Here is an 18,526-nt window from a genome sequence, read left to right as displayed (position 1 = left end):
AAGTGAAATATTCTGTTTGTGTGTTAATTACTTTCTAAAAATTTTTTAATGGTGGTGAAAGTGTTGGTTAAAAATAAGTTTTTTTTCATTCTACTGTAGAAAAAAATTTTTGTCGCGAAGAGATAAATCGTATAAAAGTCATTTAAAAACATCGGAAACATTTTACTCGAAAAGTAGTACTACAAAAACGTTGTCAAATGTTACAACGTAATTTTTTTATTTTCGTAGACGGTTATACCAATGCATCTTATATTCGTGATAATATATGTGTGTGCTTCTCCGAGCATGCATGTGTGTGAAAGTATAAACCTAGTTACAGGCTAGCACACTAAATCTTAGCAATTGAAAAAAGTTCTTTAAAGTTACAAGTATTTAATAAATTAAAATGAATTATTCTATTGCGTACAAATCATTCCAAGTTTCTTCAATTTTAGATATGCAAGGAACGGGTAGTTTATTATACAATTGACTTATTACAACGTCCAGTTATTATGGAGTATGATTGCAAAATTTTAGCGATACCACTACGTAATTCCAGAAAAAAAGGCATTGTTTTAAAGAAAGGAGACCCACTCCTTCAATTTTTAAATCATCAGTAAGTATTTTCAAGTAAAAAAATTTTTGCCTGCCAATTTTAAATATACTTTTTTTCAGTATTCAGAAGTACCGAGAAAATGGAATAATATCTCGAAAAAGGAAGCAAAGTCTTGACACTATTAGCATTGCTAAGGAAGTTTCATGTACATCATTAGGTCTTTCCGAAGTCACTCCACTGTTTGTATTTTTAATCAGTGGATTTGTCCTTAGCTTCATCATATTTTTGTATGAGAAATGTCACAGACAGATTGTACTGTATTTTATAAGAAAACCATGTAGGAGAATCAAAAAAATTAGGAAACCAAAAAAAACCAACTGTTTGTACAACGATGGGAAGCCATTTTCGATTTATTCTCAGTACAGAGAGCCACAGCCGCGCCCTTTGTGGCCCTATACCCCATAAGAAGGATATCGTGGTACAGTGAATCACAAAAATAGTACATTACGTCAATAGGTAACAAAGTAAAAACAACATAAACACCTGAAGGTCACGGTTGTTGTATATTTTGGCTCGAGTCACTTGTATTGTTCTCCCTACCCCTGGCGTTTTTGAGGGTCGGGTGTGCCCTCGGTAGGAAAAATAAGATTCGCCACATAAGTGCCATCGCTCCGTGGCTATACCTTACGTCCCTCAGGCAAAATAACGCCAGAGACGACGGCACTTATTCGACAAAAACTACTATTGGGCCTGGAAATCGCAAAAATCTTTTCTGCTCGTTGGTCCAAAGTGATAACAAGGCCGCTAAGTGTGGCCCGAGGGGCAATGCGGTAGTTGCATTGTGTTTATGCCTATGGTAAAAAAATTAATTTTAAGATAATATACTTGTAATAAAAGAATTTTTGAACAATACAAGCAACTATGATGTTGGTTAGACATGCACAAATAAAATAGTAATTTTCCTTGGATAAGTGTCATCGTCCCCGGGGCTATTTTGCTATCTTAACGTAAGGTAGCTGTGGTGCAATGGCGCTTATGTAGCGAATTCTATTTTTACCACTTAGGGAACACTAGCCTCTCAAAAACACTCGAGGTAGGAAAATCAATAAAAAAGTAATTACCCAAGTTGCTTAAGTAATGTGCAACTTGAAAGGGATGTTTCTTTTTTTCGAGGGTACGTAAAAAATTTTCACCCGCAAAAGTATATAAAACTTTTTTACCAAATGGGTACAAATTGCAACAGCCTCTTCGTGCCCTCAAATCATATTTTGCATCCTTGTTATTACTTTGGGCCTGTATCCTTCAGGCTCTTATATTTGTACTTTGTGCCTTAGTGACGTAACATACCATTTTACATCAAATCCCTGCCTTAAAAAATCTTAAGACATCTGTTAAAAAATGATTAAATAAGTAGCTAGAACAGTAGATAAAAGCAGAAAAAATCTCATCGGTGGTAATAATTTTTTCAAAGGAATCAAGGGAAACTTTTTAACTTTCGTAGCACTTAGTTAACAAATATTTTAATTTATTGCATAAGTATTTAAAAATAACTCTATTCAATGATTTCATTTTTTAAACAAGCTAAATTTTCTTTCTTGGAACTATTTAGATGTACTACATAGTATTTTAATGTACATTCCAATTTTCATTAAAGTACAAAGTTGTCGGTAAAATAAATTGAATATTGTCTGGAGCACTGCACTACCCCAGCCAATCAATTAGTTAAACGCATACTTATCTTTTTGGATAGTTTTTTTTTTATCGTAAAGTATTTTTTTAAATGAAATCAGAAACATTTATAATTATTGACATTGACAATTCATATAGTTGACTTATTTAACTCTACTTCTATTAATACTTATGTAATAACTCTTTTTTTAAAGTTTTTTTATGAGTCAGTTTATTCTTTAAGATGAAGTATACTATAAAAACACATGTAATCATCCTATATTTTAGTAAATAAACTATAAAACGAACAAAATAATTTTTTTCTATAATCACGAGTCTTTATTAAACTATCACGATGTCAGTTACATGAATAAGCCTGCTAAATCCTCATTTTATATATTTTCTCTATGATAATTGTGAGATTCCTCGAGGATAAAGCAAAATTTTTAATCTACTTCGAGACAAGAAAATTCTTTCCCGTAAGCTTGCATCCGGTGCACATCGAGACAATCGATCGTCCTCTACAGCTTAGTAAAATACAATTGTACGGTAGTAAAAAGGCCAGAATATTGACACAGTGTTGGCTTATCTCGATTGTCTCGATTACCCGTGATTAAGTCACGACATAGCAAATTTTGAACAAAATTTGTAATGCTTGAAGTCATAGGCAAATAAATATAGTACAAAAATAAAATAATGTTAGGGTCACATTATACAAATAATTATTGAATTAAAATATGAAACGTTCGCTTTAAATGAAAATTAGAAATTCTCAATAATAAAAAAAAAATGTGTATTGTAAGTTTATTTGTCATTTCCTAAACACATACAGCGTTGTAATATTGTTAAAAGTCTTTAATATTTTTTATGATATAAATTATCAACTAAACTTTCCATTAAAGCATTAGTAATATTTTCAGTGTATCAGTAAATTTGTAAAATTCTGTAAAATATTAAAATGAATACCATATAGGTTAATTTGTTCGTTTTTGTTCTATTTAGACTCTATACATTTTCATTTAAGATTAGCTTATTCACTCCGTACTTAATATAGTGAAAAAAAAATAAAAGTGGGGGAGAGACCTATGACCCGAGGACACTTAATGGGAGCAAAGGAGATGGAGATGTAGGTGCATGATAGAGAAGGAGAGAAATATTTAGCTAATGAGAGTAGAGAGACTTAATGAGAGTTGGCGCGAGAGCGATTTATTGTACCGGGTCACATAGTGCATGTGTAAGAGTATGTATTATGTATATGTCATGAAGTTTTTTTTTCAACGCTCCATAAAAAATAAAATAGATGCAAAAACAGCGAAAAATCCGTTATTTTCCTGTTATAGTAATAATTTCTGATTCTACAAAAAAATGTTAATAACAAAATTTTTAGAGCTCATCAAAATAAAATTTTTTTTGCACAGTAAATTTTTTTTCTAAAGTGCCGTCTTAACGGTTTGATCGACAAAAATTGTTTCACTACATCCGAAAAATCATTTTACACCATCTTGTTTTTGAACAACACATTTTCAGGCAAAATGTTTAATACAAAAATTGTAGATCTTCTAAAAATAACTTTTTTGTATTGAACAATTTCACCTATAGTGTTGTTATGAAGACACATACGTATCAAAAAACGTTTTAAAATGGCTGAAACATCGTTTGTTAGTTTAAATTCAAAGTGATCATATTGATACTAAAACTCATTTGGATATAATAACGGAATAATATCAAAATTAAATTCTGTTATTCAAATAATATTTTACGCTCTGGCATCTTGTAGATTGGTCGTGCCTTACACGCAAGCCATATAGTGTTTTGCATTAATTTATCCGCTTGTTTCATTATAAATTACTCATTTATTTTTAGACATACAAAATTATACATTTATTCGTTAAAAATTTTTACGAGTAAAGTAGAAGTAACACACATTGAAGTAAGATGAAAGATGGCCATGGACCTAAACACGTAATAGTTTCGCAACTTATTCTCAGAATAAAAATATAGCTCCACACAACAGCGCATCACGAAATAAAAAGCTGTGCCAGCTGGTGGATCGTTTTTACGAGTATTCCTTTTTAACGGCCTTGGCTATGGTCGACAGTTGCATGTTGCTGGTACCCTCGTAAATCGTACCAATTTTGCTGTCACGGTAAAACTTCTCTTGCGGGTAGTCGCTCGTGAAGCCAACACCACCCATGAAGTCGACGCACTTAGACGCCACCCTCTGCGCCATCTCGGAGGCGTAATACTTAGCCATCGCGGCCTCCTTCATCACGTCTTTTTTCGCGTCGACCAGTCGCGCTGCGTTGTACACCAGCAGCCTTGCGCACTCTACTTCGGTCACCGCCTGTTTGGGGAAAACAAATAAATATTGTTAGTGAATGTATAATTCCGAAAAAAACTACTAGCCGATTTATTGGTCGGTAAAGAAGGAAAACATATTACCTGAGCGATTTGATGCTGTAGCGATTGGAATTCGAAGATGTTCTTGCCGAATTGCTTTCTTTCGAGGGTGTAGGGTATCGTGGCGTCCAGAGCGCCCTGGGCAATGCCCAGCATCTGAGCTCCGATACCAACGCGACCCTCGTTGAGAAAACCGGCCGCATATTTGTAGCCTTTGCCGAACTCGCCGAGGATGTGGCTCTCCGGCACCCGGACGTTCTCGAAGTGTACCATACAGGTGCCTGACGCTTTGATGCCTAATCACGAAACATTATTACGTTTATACGTTTACCAATTCAAGGAGATGTAATACACTCTACTTGTGAAACAGAAATCTATATTATCGATCAAATACCTTGTGTGAATATAATGGGCTTGTTTCTTCCATCAGATGGCGATAATGTGTCCATGTAAGATTTTCAAAGAACTATTTCTATATATCGTACGTATATATGGTTATAGTTCTAAGAAAATCTTACGTGGGCACACTACCGCCATCTAACGGCAGAAACAAGCCCATAATGGGCTGCCCGTTGCTGAGTAATAATGCGCTGATGGCAGAAATTTAACTAGCATCGATATACACTAACCTTTTGTGGGTTGTTTTCAGCATAATAGAAAAAAAGTACTTTTTATCGACAAGATAGGTGGATTTCTTTTTATAAAATTAATAATTTAACGTCAAGAAGTGCTGGGTTTAGAAGATCAAAACAGCTGTTGTAGGTACTAATTCTTCTTCATTCCAATGAGAACAAAAGATGGACTGTATACCTACTAAAAAAATTCCAATAAAAACGTATATAATAAGGTAAACTAACCGAGTTTGTCTTCAGGTTTGGCAACATTGACGCCGGGCGTATCCCTTTCGACGAAGAATGTTGTTATCCCCCTGTATCCAGCGCTCGGATCCGCATTGGCGAAGACAAGGAAGACACCAGCAATGTCGGAATTTGAAATCCACATCTTCGAACCGTTGATGACGTAGTCCGAGCCATCTTTTTTGGCAACCGTTTTCAAGGAGAACGCGTCCGAACCGGCTCCTGGTTCCGTTAGGCAAAAACTGCCTGCGTACTTGTTCGCCAACTTTGGAAGGTATTTCTTCTTCTGCTCCTCACTGGCGACCTATGTAAAGGAGAATACAACTAATGATGAATTTCATAGAGATATCTATTTTCAAACACTGAATATACACGTATATATTGTAACCTACAATTCACTCACATACACTGAGCAACCCAATTCTTTGAATCAAAGAAAATTTCTTTACCCTCATTCCGTTTAATATTTTCTTATGAGTAAAAAAATATAAGTTTATTTGTAAATAATATTTTACTAAATTAAAATTTTCTTTTTTTAATTACGAATTTCTCATTTAGTTGTACGAAAGGTTTTTTTGGATCGACTAAATTTGTTTCAATTAAAAGAAAATATTCAACGGAATGAGGGTAAAGAAATTTTCTTTGATTCAAAGAATTGGATTGCTCAGTGTATAGAATTACGGTAATAGTAGTTTTCGTCGGATAAGTGCCGTCGTCTCCGGGGCTATTTTGCGGCCCAAGGGATCGGCGAAGGGACGTAAGGCAGCCGCGGAGCGACGGCGCTTATGTGGTGAATCCTATTTTTTCTACCGAGGGCACACCCGACCCTCAAAAACGCCCGAGGTCGGAACAAAATATATTTGAACGTATCACATTTAAACGATCGCATTACACTATAATATTGTGATGAGGATAGGCAAAAACGCTTTTTTCTGTATGAGGTTTGAAATACGATAATCTTATCCGCAATAATTTTTTTTATCGAGCCTTCAATGACACATACAAGTACATCGAGAAATATGACAGGAAGTGTAATCTGTTATAATACTCACATCATGACTTGATATTATAATTCTAAGATAAGAAAAAAAATATTTATAAAGGCATAGTCTCATTCAAAAAAACAAATTATCTCAGCTCTTTTTAATTAACAGTTCTCACGTGGTCTTTCCATTCTGATTGCAACCGTGATAAAAAATACCAACATTTTGTAGTTCCGTAGTTTCTATTCCTCAGAGATTATGTACACTACTTTCCAAAATTTATTTTTAAATTATACACCCACTTAAATCTTTTCATTATATAATGTACAATTGAGAGACCTAACAATAAAACCTGAAAAACAATTAAATGAGCACATGCCACCAGATATTTTGATTTTACATTTAAATAACAAGGAATTTTCAACGGTTACAGGAAATAATTGTTTTTTGAACCATTTTAGAAAATAAATGCACAATTTTTAAAAAATAGCAAAAGATATCGAAAAATGTAGAATCAACTTCGAAAACATTAACTAAAAATAAATTCAGTAAATTTTTGAAAAAAGTTGAAAAACATTTCTTAAGATGGTTAAGAACCGTTATGTTTTTGAAATTGAATTATCAAATGCATCTAGTGGGATGTGCAAATTTTAGTTTTATGATTAGAATTTTCATTTTCAGCTATAATGAAGATGTTTTGGTCGGTAAATAATTAAAAAATACGAGAAACAACACGTAATTTGAGAAACAACGGGCAGCCTCCTACATTATAATCATGAATTTCCGTTCAAAATAATTACAAAAGTCAATATTGATTAAAATCACCCCCAACGATTCTTCTGAAATCACAAGGAACCCTCGCTCAAGAGCCCCTTGTCCAAATAAAAATCCCATCACACTCAAGACCACTGAAAGCCCTCACCTTCTTAACGAGAGAATTAACGAGGGTGTTGTGAATGTCGACCATCGCCCCGACGGAGGCGTCGACCTTGGAGAGCTCCTCGACGGCGAGTATGGTCGTGAGGAAGTTGCAGCCCGTGCCCTCGTACTCGACCGGCACCTCGAGCCCCATGAGCCCGTTCTCGAAGAGCTTTCCCAGCAAGCCCGGGTCGATCCTGCCCTCCTTTTCCATCTTCCGCACCAACGGCAGGACCTCCTCTTTGGCGAGTTTGGCGACCGTATCCTTCATCAGCTGCTCCTCCTCGGTCAAAAAGCTCAGGGGTAGGTGAACACTGGAGGCCAGGGGACTGCTCGCGTGCACCTCGCGACGTAAGAGTCTGCGGGGCACCAAGCGGGCGAGCTTTTGTATCGAGTTCATGGTGCTCTCGGGAACGAGCGTGGGGTACCTGCATGAGGATTAAATCAAGCATTTTTATTCGTCGTGTGATTGGTTCAAGCGGATCGGCGGGATTTTTCAAAGATCAATTGCATTGAATCGCACTTAAAATTAAAATCGAACAATTTTACCAAATGAAAATAATTATTGAAGATCATAATATATGATTTGTTTAGCCTGTAAATTACAAATAAGTAGAGAAAAAACTTTATACATGTAATCAAGTTACGGCTCGTTTTCGAATATCCCTTATATAATATGAATATAGTACTGGGTCGCAAAAAAAAGGTTTTTTAAATTGTTATCGAAGCGCTTTTGACATAACTAGTAGATCAAAAGATTTTATACAATTTAGGTGGATAATCGGTTAAAAAACATTTTTCTAAAAACTTAACAAGGTTGTAAAAATGTTGTTAAAAAATTGAAAATTTTTAGCTTCGTTTATGACTGAACAAGGTTTCGAGATTCCTTAAACGGTAGTTTGCATGTAATTGGTGTGTCACTTCAGCGTTACCATCAGAATAACGACTAGTCAAGTTGGAAACTTAGCTTACTAATAAGTGCCTTATCATTATTTAAAGGTTTTTATAAAACTGCTAAAAAATAACTTGTTTTAGGAGACTCCGTCAGAATTGTAACACCCGCTAGGCATATTATGTATAGATGCAAGTTAATGGGTAAGTAATTCAGAAGTAAGTTTCGGTGGCTGTCTTTTTTGATGTTTTTGAATATTTTTTTTAAGTTTTAAAACACCACATATGTTTCTAATTTAAGTATTAAAACAATGTATTTGATAATACGGTTTACCCACTGCATGGGTTTTGAAAACCAAATCGTCAACAACTGAAACCATATACAACATATAGTTTTTGGATTAGTAATAATCATCTAAAAAAAATTTTTTCGATTCTTGAACGGGTTACACCAAGTGTATCTAAATACACAACAATTCTTACATATATCACGGTTTTTTGTCTCCTTGCAAATAAAAATGACCAGAATTTTTAATGACCTGTATGTTAATATTTCAGCCGAACATCCATCACAAAAAAATGCGACGATTTTTCTGAAAATTCATCGAACGTATGGCACTACAATACCTTGAATGCCTGCCATCATTACGTTGCCGCAAGAAACTCTCTAAATAACAATAATAATAATAATAATAATAATAATAATATCTTATCAAAACGATTGCGATGCGCAAGCAATCCAGGAATAAACGTATATTTAATATGTGGGTACTGTCTTTCCGAGTACACGATAACAACACCGTTCGTCACAACGGCCAAGCGTGCAGGGGGCTCGATTCAACAGTGTCATTTATCTTATCATCGCTGACACTGAAGCATGTTTTTCGTTATTCTTCGTGATTCCTCTTTCTTTGTGCATACCAACGTTCGTAAAAATACGTTAACTGTTTGTTTGTTATTAAAAAAATATTTAATTTGATACGCGTGTATACCTTTCGACTTGCATTATCAAAAAGTTGATGAGATGTTTTGTAACCACCATAAATAATTATAATTACTGTTTTTCAGCTTTCATATTGAATAGGTTCATATAGTGATACTGATAAAACTACTATCTTTTTTTTTTTTTATTATTTTTTAATAAACAAGGAAACTCAGACGAGTGTTATTTTCAAAGTACTGTAGAAAAGTGGATGAAAAACAACATCAATCATTTAATTTTAATATTTTTGAAAAAACTTCTCAGCTACGACTCTTTACACTAATTTTTATAGCCTCAAAATGAGATTTAAAAAATCAAAACTTAACTAGAGCCATTCAACATAAGTACAAGTTATTTATTTTATGCCACTTCGAGGTTTTTTAAAACTCAAAAAGTAACGTACAATTATCGTACACTATAACAGGAAAGCAGTTTTTAATTTTTTATTCGAGAAAAAAAAATTTTTTTTGCCCACATTAGTGACTTAGCTCTAATGAAAAACGTTTATAAAGTAACACATTCTAATATTACACGTACCAAAACATTTTTTTTATATTATTTAATTACAATTTTAGTTAACTATGATTGTCCATACTTATATATAATAAGATAAAAATTGTTTTTTCGTATCAAATGTTTTTATAATTTTCTTTGGCAATAAATAGTATTAGCATACCATTTTCAAGTAAAAAAAAGTTGTTCGTCCAAATTCATTGCAGATTTAACATAAAATTATCAAAATTAGGTGATAAATAGGGATGAGTTTTCATATTTTGGGCTCGATGACATATAAATCTTAGTTGTATGCTACACAGTAAAAAAAGTGGAAGTAAGAAGCTAGAAAAGTTTTAGTTTCCAGATGAACGGACGCCCAATCATTTGTTTGCCTACGGACATCAAGGTTATTACTGATTAAATGGTGTTTAAGAAAAAAAAAAAAAAAACTTTACTCATCCATCGGAAGACATTGCGTAACTCTTTGCACTTGATAAAAAAAAAAGAGTAGGAAAACGATTAGTAAAATTTGTCATTGGTGTGTTAACAAGTATGAATAAAATGTACACGTTCGATACACGCCAACTGTTGCCGACACTTTAGATAACTTTGTGCGCAAACTAACACATGTAATATTACCATAAAGAAAAAAAAAAAAAAAAAACAGGTGTTCAAATATTATTTATAGTAGTTCTGATAACTCGTCAACTTTCCTATAGGTATATTTTGCTTGAATTTTTCACGCAAACTTTTAAAACGCACCCACCCGCCCACGCGCGATGTTAAATGAAAAATAAATATTTTTCAACACAATAATACGTCACATTTATGTACGAGCGTTGAGTTGAAGTCGACAGCTTTAGGAAGTAGACGCCAGCACATATTGATAGCATTTTTGCAAACGCATAAAAAACTAATGTTACTACCGCTAAATAGCCTAAAAGTATTGACAAAAACACCCACACGGCAATTGATTACCTTTGAAATCGCGAGAAATGCGTGAAAAATCGAGATCGGACAGTCGCGCCCGTTGCATATATGTATACACGATCCGAATCGAAAAGATCGACTGACGAGCATATATTTGTTTCCACTCTGCTCTGCGGAAAGAACTGATTGCCGATCTCTTGGGACGCAAAGTGGGGCCCTCTCATGCCCCACCTTTCCATCTTTTGCTCGTTATTTTATTATTTTTTTTTTTTCGACACATTTCATTTTCTTTTCTTCGGGTTACTTTTTTCATGAATTACATTATCTTTTATATTTGTTCATGTGCATGTGGGTGCGTGTGTAGTGAGTTGAGATAGATAAGAAGCAAAAAAAATATATCCGTCTCTTTTACTTCCATGAAGTAACTGTGATTTTATACAGGCAAAAAAAATTTAGTGTAGTTGAGTCAAATACATTGGATTAATTTCAAGTCATTATCGTGTAGTTTAAATGTACTAATAAAAAAACTTGAAATTTTTCAAATAAAAAACCAAAAAAATGAGCTCTGGTAATTACTTTATAATCAATGATACGAAATATATTGCTAAATGTTAAAATGTTTGCTACAGCAGCTGTGTGACATCCGTCCACGGAGTGTATGTATGAAAATTTTTTTCCAAAAATTTAACACGCTATATTATAGCTGAAGTTTTTAGTTCACCATCACTTTTAATATAATGCTCATACTAAATTTTTCTCGGATATTTTTTCACAAAAAACAAAAATTTTTTCAGACTGACTTCGCGTAATGTTACTATTTTTGTCTCTATTTTCATTATCGTTTGCAACTATTTTTGTTTTACTATTCAACTTGTATAATACGTATGTTTTAATAAATGGACACTGAGTGTACTTGAAAGTATTTTTAGGTATTAAATTTTATTTTATGATATAAGAAGAAAAAAAAATACGAAACAAAAAAAAATTATAAAGTATTACAGGTTTGAGCAACTGTATGATCATTACGACTGTAAGTGTGAACTTTTTAATTTTTAAGTATTTTAACGACCAAATTATCATTCATCGTTACAACGAAGTGGATAAGATACTCATTCGAATTTAAAAAATATAATGCAGACTATCTTTCAGAACACAAGGTCTTTTTTTGCTTTGAGCGTTACACTGTTATACATTCGCTTTGTCCTACGAAAATAATCAAATCGCTTTCTGTACTATAGAATTCATTAATAGTAGTTCATTGTAAAAAATAAATCTTTTTTTTTTATCGTTTTAGTTGACAGCATCGAAAAACAGTTTTGTAGAAATTTTATATGAAATTAAATTGTACATCCACAAATTTTTTTTCATGGCTACGATTTTCACAATCCTACATGTACTTTTGAAAATTTTTTGTTTGTTATAGCAAAAACAAAATATGAAAAAAAAGAATTAAGAAGAAACTCCAACTGGCATAAGTATTTTGCTGTCTGAAAAGCAATTCAGCATCGACTTGGAATATATATATCGCTGACTCTTGTTTCCACGCTAAACTCGTCAAGCCTGTTCGGTTTTTTTTTTTTTTTTTTCTTGCAGAGCACGACGGTGAGTCAGAATTTAAAGAAGGTGGCGTACGTGTACCTACATAAGATTTATTCATAAATTCCAGTGTGATAATATTTTTTCACCATACTATGCTGTAAGAAGGACCTTTCTTTGCTTCATGGGATGAAAATTCCGTCAAAAAAAATTGTTAACAAGCCACTGGAGGGAACAAAAAAAAGCCTCAGATAGCATTTATTCCTTAGGCTAATGTAAAATTTATGAAGTACATAATGTTTTGTAAGAAAAAATTAAAAAAAAAAAAAAAATTAATAATTGTAATTGTAAAGTAGTTTGTTTCGTTGCACTGAGAGAAAAACAATAATAAAAATTAAAAAGAAATTCCAGCAAAAATTATCATTCTGCACGGTAAATCGGATGCCATTTGGTAAAAAAGTTTTATTTGTTACAGTTATGGTTTTGATGGTAAAAATGATGGTAAAAACAGTAAAAATTACTACACTGAAAAATAAAATTTACTAACCATAATTTTTACAATTCAAACCATTATTATAACTGCTAAAACAATAATTTTAACTGTTAAAAATAATATTTTTTCCTTTTTTGCCAACTTGCGTCTGATTTACTGTGCAGAATGATAACTTTTTCTGAAATTTCTTTATAATTTATATTATTTTTTCTCTCTATGTAATTTTAATTTTTTTTTTTTTTTTTTTAACGTACGTGAAATGGCCGAGATAAATGATAATTTCTAGCTCTTACGTGTTAGAAATATTAAGAGCATCTCACTTATTTTATGCTGTTTTGTTCAGATTTATCAATTCTACGTCATCCACATGAGGATAAGCGAAAAATTAGAGATATTGGTACAAGAATGATTGATGACTCGCACAATCGTACAATAAATGGTATTTACGTCATAGAACATTAAAACGTTTTATTGACAACACGAACATAAAAATCATTGAAAGTGTCTTATTAGCATATATTTAGTAATTTATTGACAAAAAAATGACTATTACAACTGTTTTGTGCGTTGTAAACAAGGAAAATTATAGTAAAATTAAAATTATTAATATTAATCAATGATTCTCAGAATTATATTCAAGAAAATTTTTATTGCGATATTTTTCGTTGTCCCTTGCGAAAATGAATTTTAAAAAATTACTTTAAAAAATTTGATAAAACAGTGGTTTCTTTTATTTTTTAGGAATTTTATAAAAATGTAACTGAATATTGAGTTAAAAACTCTATATTTTAGTGTACAATGTGATTCCGTTTTTCATATGTACGTAGTTACGTGGGTTGTTTGTTATTCCTTTTTTCCTAAAGTAAAAAAATTACTACAACAGAATTATTTAGCCATTTTATATAATTGTCAGGATCATAATATAACAGTATTCGGTACACAAGTGCCATTTATCTGGGGAATAATTTACATAATAGTAAAATTTCCGGGTAATACAGACGAGCTTATTAATCTTTCATATAAAATAAATGTGTAAATTGAAAACTAATTATACTATCGAAAATGTAAAAGCCATGAAAACTTAAAGGAATATTTGAATATGAAGAACATTACTTGCTTAAAATAGTTTTGTAAATTTAATGTTAGAAGCTAATAAAAATGATTCAACTCAAATTAATTTTGAATAATAAACTCCAGAATTATTTTTCTTTAAACCACATGCGTTCTTTGAGAACTTGCTTTTCTTCATGAAAAGAAAAAAATTAATTTGGCTTTAACAATTCTATTAAGTATGGTCCGGTAGGGGCAAAGAGGCAACTAAACAATGCAGAACTAAACAACACTTCAACCAAAAATTTTAGTTTATTCAGAACAAAGTTACAATAAAAGTCATAAAAATTACTTTAAGTAAATTACAAAAATATATACATACATGAGAAAAATAATGAAAAAAAAAACGTTGCATCGAAAAATAATTTTTATTTTACTTGGTCTGTCAGGTAAACTATCAAAAAGTTATAAAAATATTCTGTTTTTTTCTACAAAAGGGTAAATAAAAATAAAAAAACTATAACTGGTAAAATGTCTTGATCGTCACAAATTTAGAGCGATATTGAAGTATTCCATGTCCGTATTAGTATGTGCTGTTTTTGAAAAATCTCTCGTAATAAAAAAAAAAAAATCTTGTCTAATATTTTTTCTAACTCACCTAATAAATTAAATAAAATCAAACTCTTTTTTCAAACAACTGAAAGTAGAAAAAGAATATATTTATCCTCGACTTTAGTTGGTGGCTTTATCATGTTCAGCCTGAAAAGTTTTTCGTATTTCCTCCGATGTTTTGCCTTTGATCATAGACGCAACTTTTTTACAAGCCGTATCCACGAGTCCTTTGATATCAAGGTAATTTGCAGTAAGTAAGATATCAAATAAAGTTTGATTACCAACCTGTGAATGTAAATAATTGCTTGTAAATATTAACTATGTCAATTGTATGACAAAAAAATATATTTATACTGGATTATCGCTAAGTGCAGTAACTTAAAACATATAGCTATCATATACATATATCTGCGTAGGAAAAAATTATTATGCTGAATACCACGTTATGATGGCCTCTTGCAAGTTAATATATTTGGCAATTTATACATACAGCGCGTTAAAAAATCTGAAAACCATTCACATGGGTTTTCAGGATGAAGAATTTATTTCGAATGCTAAACATTTACATTTAAAAAAATAGAAAAAAAAATGTTTTAGTTAGAATGACTGACACTGGCATTTGTTTCTACATCAGGTGGCATCGTTTTAAATTAATGCACACACAGAAAATTTAAACAAGTTTTGTTTTATGATTTTTAATTTTCAATTTGTTTCAAGAGACATCAATGCAACATAAAATTTTATAAAACATTAGAAAAAAATACAGTATTTATCACGAGACGAAAAATGCATTGATCCAATATGAAAGTTACTCATCAACATCATACTTGTAACATGGCATATATACTTAATAAATACGTAAGGGAAGTATGAATTACAAAAAAAAAAAAAAAAAAAAAAAAAAAAAAATACCTTGAAATATTCAGCATCCCACTCGCTCATATCTGTACTTTTCGATGCACAACCTTGTTCGTAATCATTTTCGTTGACAGGTGGGTCGTCCTTGTGATATTCGCACCATTTCAGGATTTTTTTTAGAACTTCACTGTTGATAGTCGACAAATACAGTGGTTCATCATCATTATCGTTTTCATCAAGGCCCAAGTCGTCCAGCATGGTTTTAAAGGTCGTGGAGCATCGTGCTACCTTGACATCAACTGTAAATGTTTTATTGTCGTTACTTAGCAGTTTGATGGTCTGCACCTGCAACGAAACGTATATACATTTACTCATAAAACGTAGTAAGGCTTATTTTCATTTTTCATACAGCGCCACCAACGGAAAAACAAAAAAAAATTGTCACACGTCATTATACTAACTCACAATTACTTATACACGGACGTCCAACAATAAACATTTTTTTTCCTCTACAAAGTCGCAAAAAATGTATTTCTTTTTAGTTTAATACTTTGAAAAAATGTATCGCTAAGTACGTGTTTCTGTGAGCGAGTATTGCTGTTTTTTCTAATGCAGTTTTTCTGCACAAATCGAACAATGGGAAACAGTGAAACTATATGGGGCTGAGAATATATCTGTATATCTCTCCTCCAAACATGGCGCTGAATACATATAGGTATACTTGCTGTTTTCAAATGCTCTGATCCCATTTTGGCTGGAGGCTTTTCTCCCAAGCGCCCTCTGAGCTGAGCTTGCCAACTCGCCAGCCCCATAGTTGTTCAATATCGATAAACTTCTTAGAAACAAAGATTTGATGGGTAGGTATATGATATAAAACGTAAAATGGGCCACTTTTCGCAGGCTACAATATGACCAACTAATCTCGTGAAAAAATTTGGTTATTGCATCTCTATGATATTTATACGACCATTCTGTGCAACCATGGTTTGACCCCTTTTTTCAAACAGCTGGGACACGACCATATACACTTGCTGAGATTTATGTAACGAAATATATCGTACACGATAAAAGCACATACGTATAAGTCTGTTGTATGTATATTTGATGCTTTAACTCCAAAATTTCTTGGTACCAAAGAAAAGTGTAAAACTCACCTTGTCTGATGCAACAACTTTTTTTGGCAGTTCTGACATGATCTCCGGATCTTCAGTTGATGGCGATGAAGCAAAATTACCGGAGTGTCGGGTTAAGAGGCTAAAGAAACAGTGAAAAACTTGCTACTTTGGTCACACGCGGTAAGTACACCTACTTAACGAGGTGATAACGATGAAGAAAGTTGGGGGTAATCAAAATGGATGCATGACGATTTCGTAAGGCTGCGTATAATGAGAATTAAATGACCTGAGTCAGAATTTCCTGCCTAAATAAAATATAATTTTTCTTGGGATTTTACGTTCATTTACACAATGAAAACGATTCTTGTACCTTTTGAGCTATCTTTCGATTTTTTAAACAATTTGGGAAATATCCATACTTATTATGACAATTTGGAAATCGGATCAGCAACCCGTGCCATTTTTTTTACAAATTTTTGACCATTTGTTTCTTATTAGAACTTTTTGAGACTTTCAAAAATTTTATACGAAATTATTTTACTCTACATCATAAAGAAATATTTTATAATTTTGCAAGTTGATATGTAACAATTTTTTGTCCATACGATAAGCTTTAGACAATGTTGGACACATTTTAAAAAGAAATAAAATATTTATATCGTTCTTTTGTTTCCAATCGATTCGGATTTACGAATGTACCCCTCTAGTGACATGGCCAGTATTATACATATTTTTTTTTCAAATTACAATTTTTCTCAGAAAATATACACTGTATTACTTGCTCGAAATTTCGTCATTACTGTTAATGACGTAATATATTTTTGTATTTTTAATCCTCGCGAAAATAACTTTATTCGATTAATTGGTGATAACTATTTTAAATGAAAAGTGCAAAGTAAAAAACTAATAACAACTGCAGTTCATAAAGTTTAGATTTGAGACAACTAATAAAATTTATTAACCTCAATTATCTGTCACAAGTTATTACTAAAACTTCTCAATACTTACTTACTATTAATAATTTTTTTGTCCCCGAAACCGATTCGTACAACAAGTGCTTGCAAAGATTATTATTTAAAAAAATTTTTTTTCATATGATATATTATATAATACTATAAAAATAATCTGTTATTAACAATTATTAATAAGCCTTAGATTATTATTTCAAAAGATAAGTACCGGATGGGGATATAGTTTACAATAAAGGTTCTTTCCATTCACTATTTTTCTCTATGTTTCTAGAATGACATTTATGAAGAAAAAAAAAGAATTATAAGAATAATAGCTAATAATAAAAAATAATTTTACTTGTGAAATCTTATCACATGTCTCAAATCTGGACTTTTATGATTCTTATAATCAGTTATTATTTTTCATTCGTTAAAATAATTTCTGCTAGAGAACAATAAATTGTTAAATATATTTCATGATTATATTTTGAAACATAAATATCCCAAAACCAAATCTAAAAGCTTAACTTTTTATGTAGAATTTTTTATAAACCCTCGAGATCATAGTGCCTGCAACTTTTTACGGCAACCATTATGTTTAACGTCAAATAAAAGTTAATTTATATAATTTTTTTCTCCTCATAAATGAGAAAAGCCAAAAACCAAATGGTAAAAAAAAAGTATTTCTGAATTTTTTTTTATGACTAGGTACATCCCAGAAAATCGTAGTCTATGAAAAAAAAAAAAAAAAAAAAATGTAGTTTTTAGTATCAGCTGTAAGTAACATGCTTCTTAAAACGTTAAAAAAGATGGTCAGTACAAAAAAAAAAATTCAGTACCAAAAAGCTTTGATGTGACTATCTGTTTGCCCAATTGAAAATGTCTAATAAAAACTGATAAATTTTTTTTTCGTCTGTTTCTATTCGGTTTTTGCACTAGGGAAACCACATCAAAAACAATAACGTTCGAAAGTTAATTTTTCTTATATCAAATTCAGTCGTACCATCCGGATGGCAACACCAAAACAGGAGGGTTCAAGTATTTTACATGGAATCTTAAAAAAAGAAAAAAACTTTTTATTCCAATTCCACGTAAAACCCATGAACCCCCCTGTTTTGGTGTTGCCATCCAGATGGTAGTACTTAACTTATCAATTTACTTATGTTCAATCTTGTGCTGGTAAAAAAATAGATATGAGAAAAAGTAACTTTTGAACGTTATTGTTTTTTATGTGATTTTTCTAGTGCAAAAAC

General features: G+C 31.8%; 2 protein-coding genes across 2 annotated transcripts; both read right to left on the bottom strand.

The window, feature by feature from the left end:
* Positions 1–4,033: 4,033 nt before the first annotated feature.
* On the bottom strand, positions 4,034–10,817 carry LOC106641446 (short/branched chain specific acyl-CoA dehydrogenase, mitochondrial). Its single transcript, XM_014355870.2, has 5 exons — positions 10,708–10,817; positions 7,366–7,789; positions 5,461–5,764; positions 4,646–4,899; positions 4,034–4,547 (listed from the first exon to the last, which is right to left on the bottom strand). Exons 2-5 carry the CDS (start codon positions 7,759–7,761, stop codon positions 4,260–4,262), a joined length of 1,242 nt encoding a protein of 413 aa, XP_014211356.2. The 5' UTR covers positions 7,762–7,789; positions 10,708–10,817; the 3' UTR covers positions 4,034–4,259.
* Positions 10,818–14,031: 3,214 nt separating this feature from the next.
* On the bottom strand, positions 14,032–16,479 carry LOC106641456 (S-phase kinase-associated protein 1). Its single transcript, XM_014355881.2, has 3 exons — positions 16,363–16,479; positions 15,263–15,553; positions 14,032–14,635 (listed from the first exon to the last, which is right to left on the bottom strand). The coding sequence occupies exons 1-3, from the start codon at positions 16,399–16,401 to the stop codon at positions 14,471–14,473; spliced, it is 495 nt and encodes a 164-aa protein (XP_014211367.2). The 5' UTR covers positions 16,402–16,479; the 3' UTR covers positions 14,032–14,470.
* Positions 16,480–18,526: the final 2,047 nt, after the last annotated feature.

The sequence above is a fragment of the Copidosoma floridanum genome, unplaced genomic scaffold, assembly GCF_036245765.1.
Source record: "Copidosoma floridanum isolate Cflo_tuat_1 unplaced genomic scaffold, Cflo_Japanese_pri ptg000035l, whole genome shotgun sequence".
Classification (NCBI taxonomy): Eukaryota; Metazoa; Arthropoda; class Insecta; order Hymenoptera; family Encyrtidae; genus Copidosoma; species Copidosoma floridanum.
Note: the sequence above shows the minus strand (reverse complement) of the source record. Positions and strands in the feature narration are given on the sequence as shown.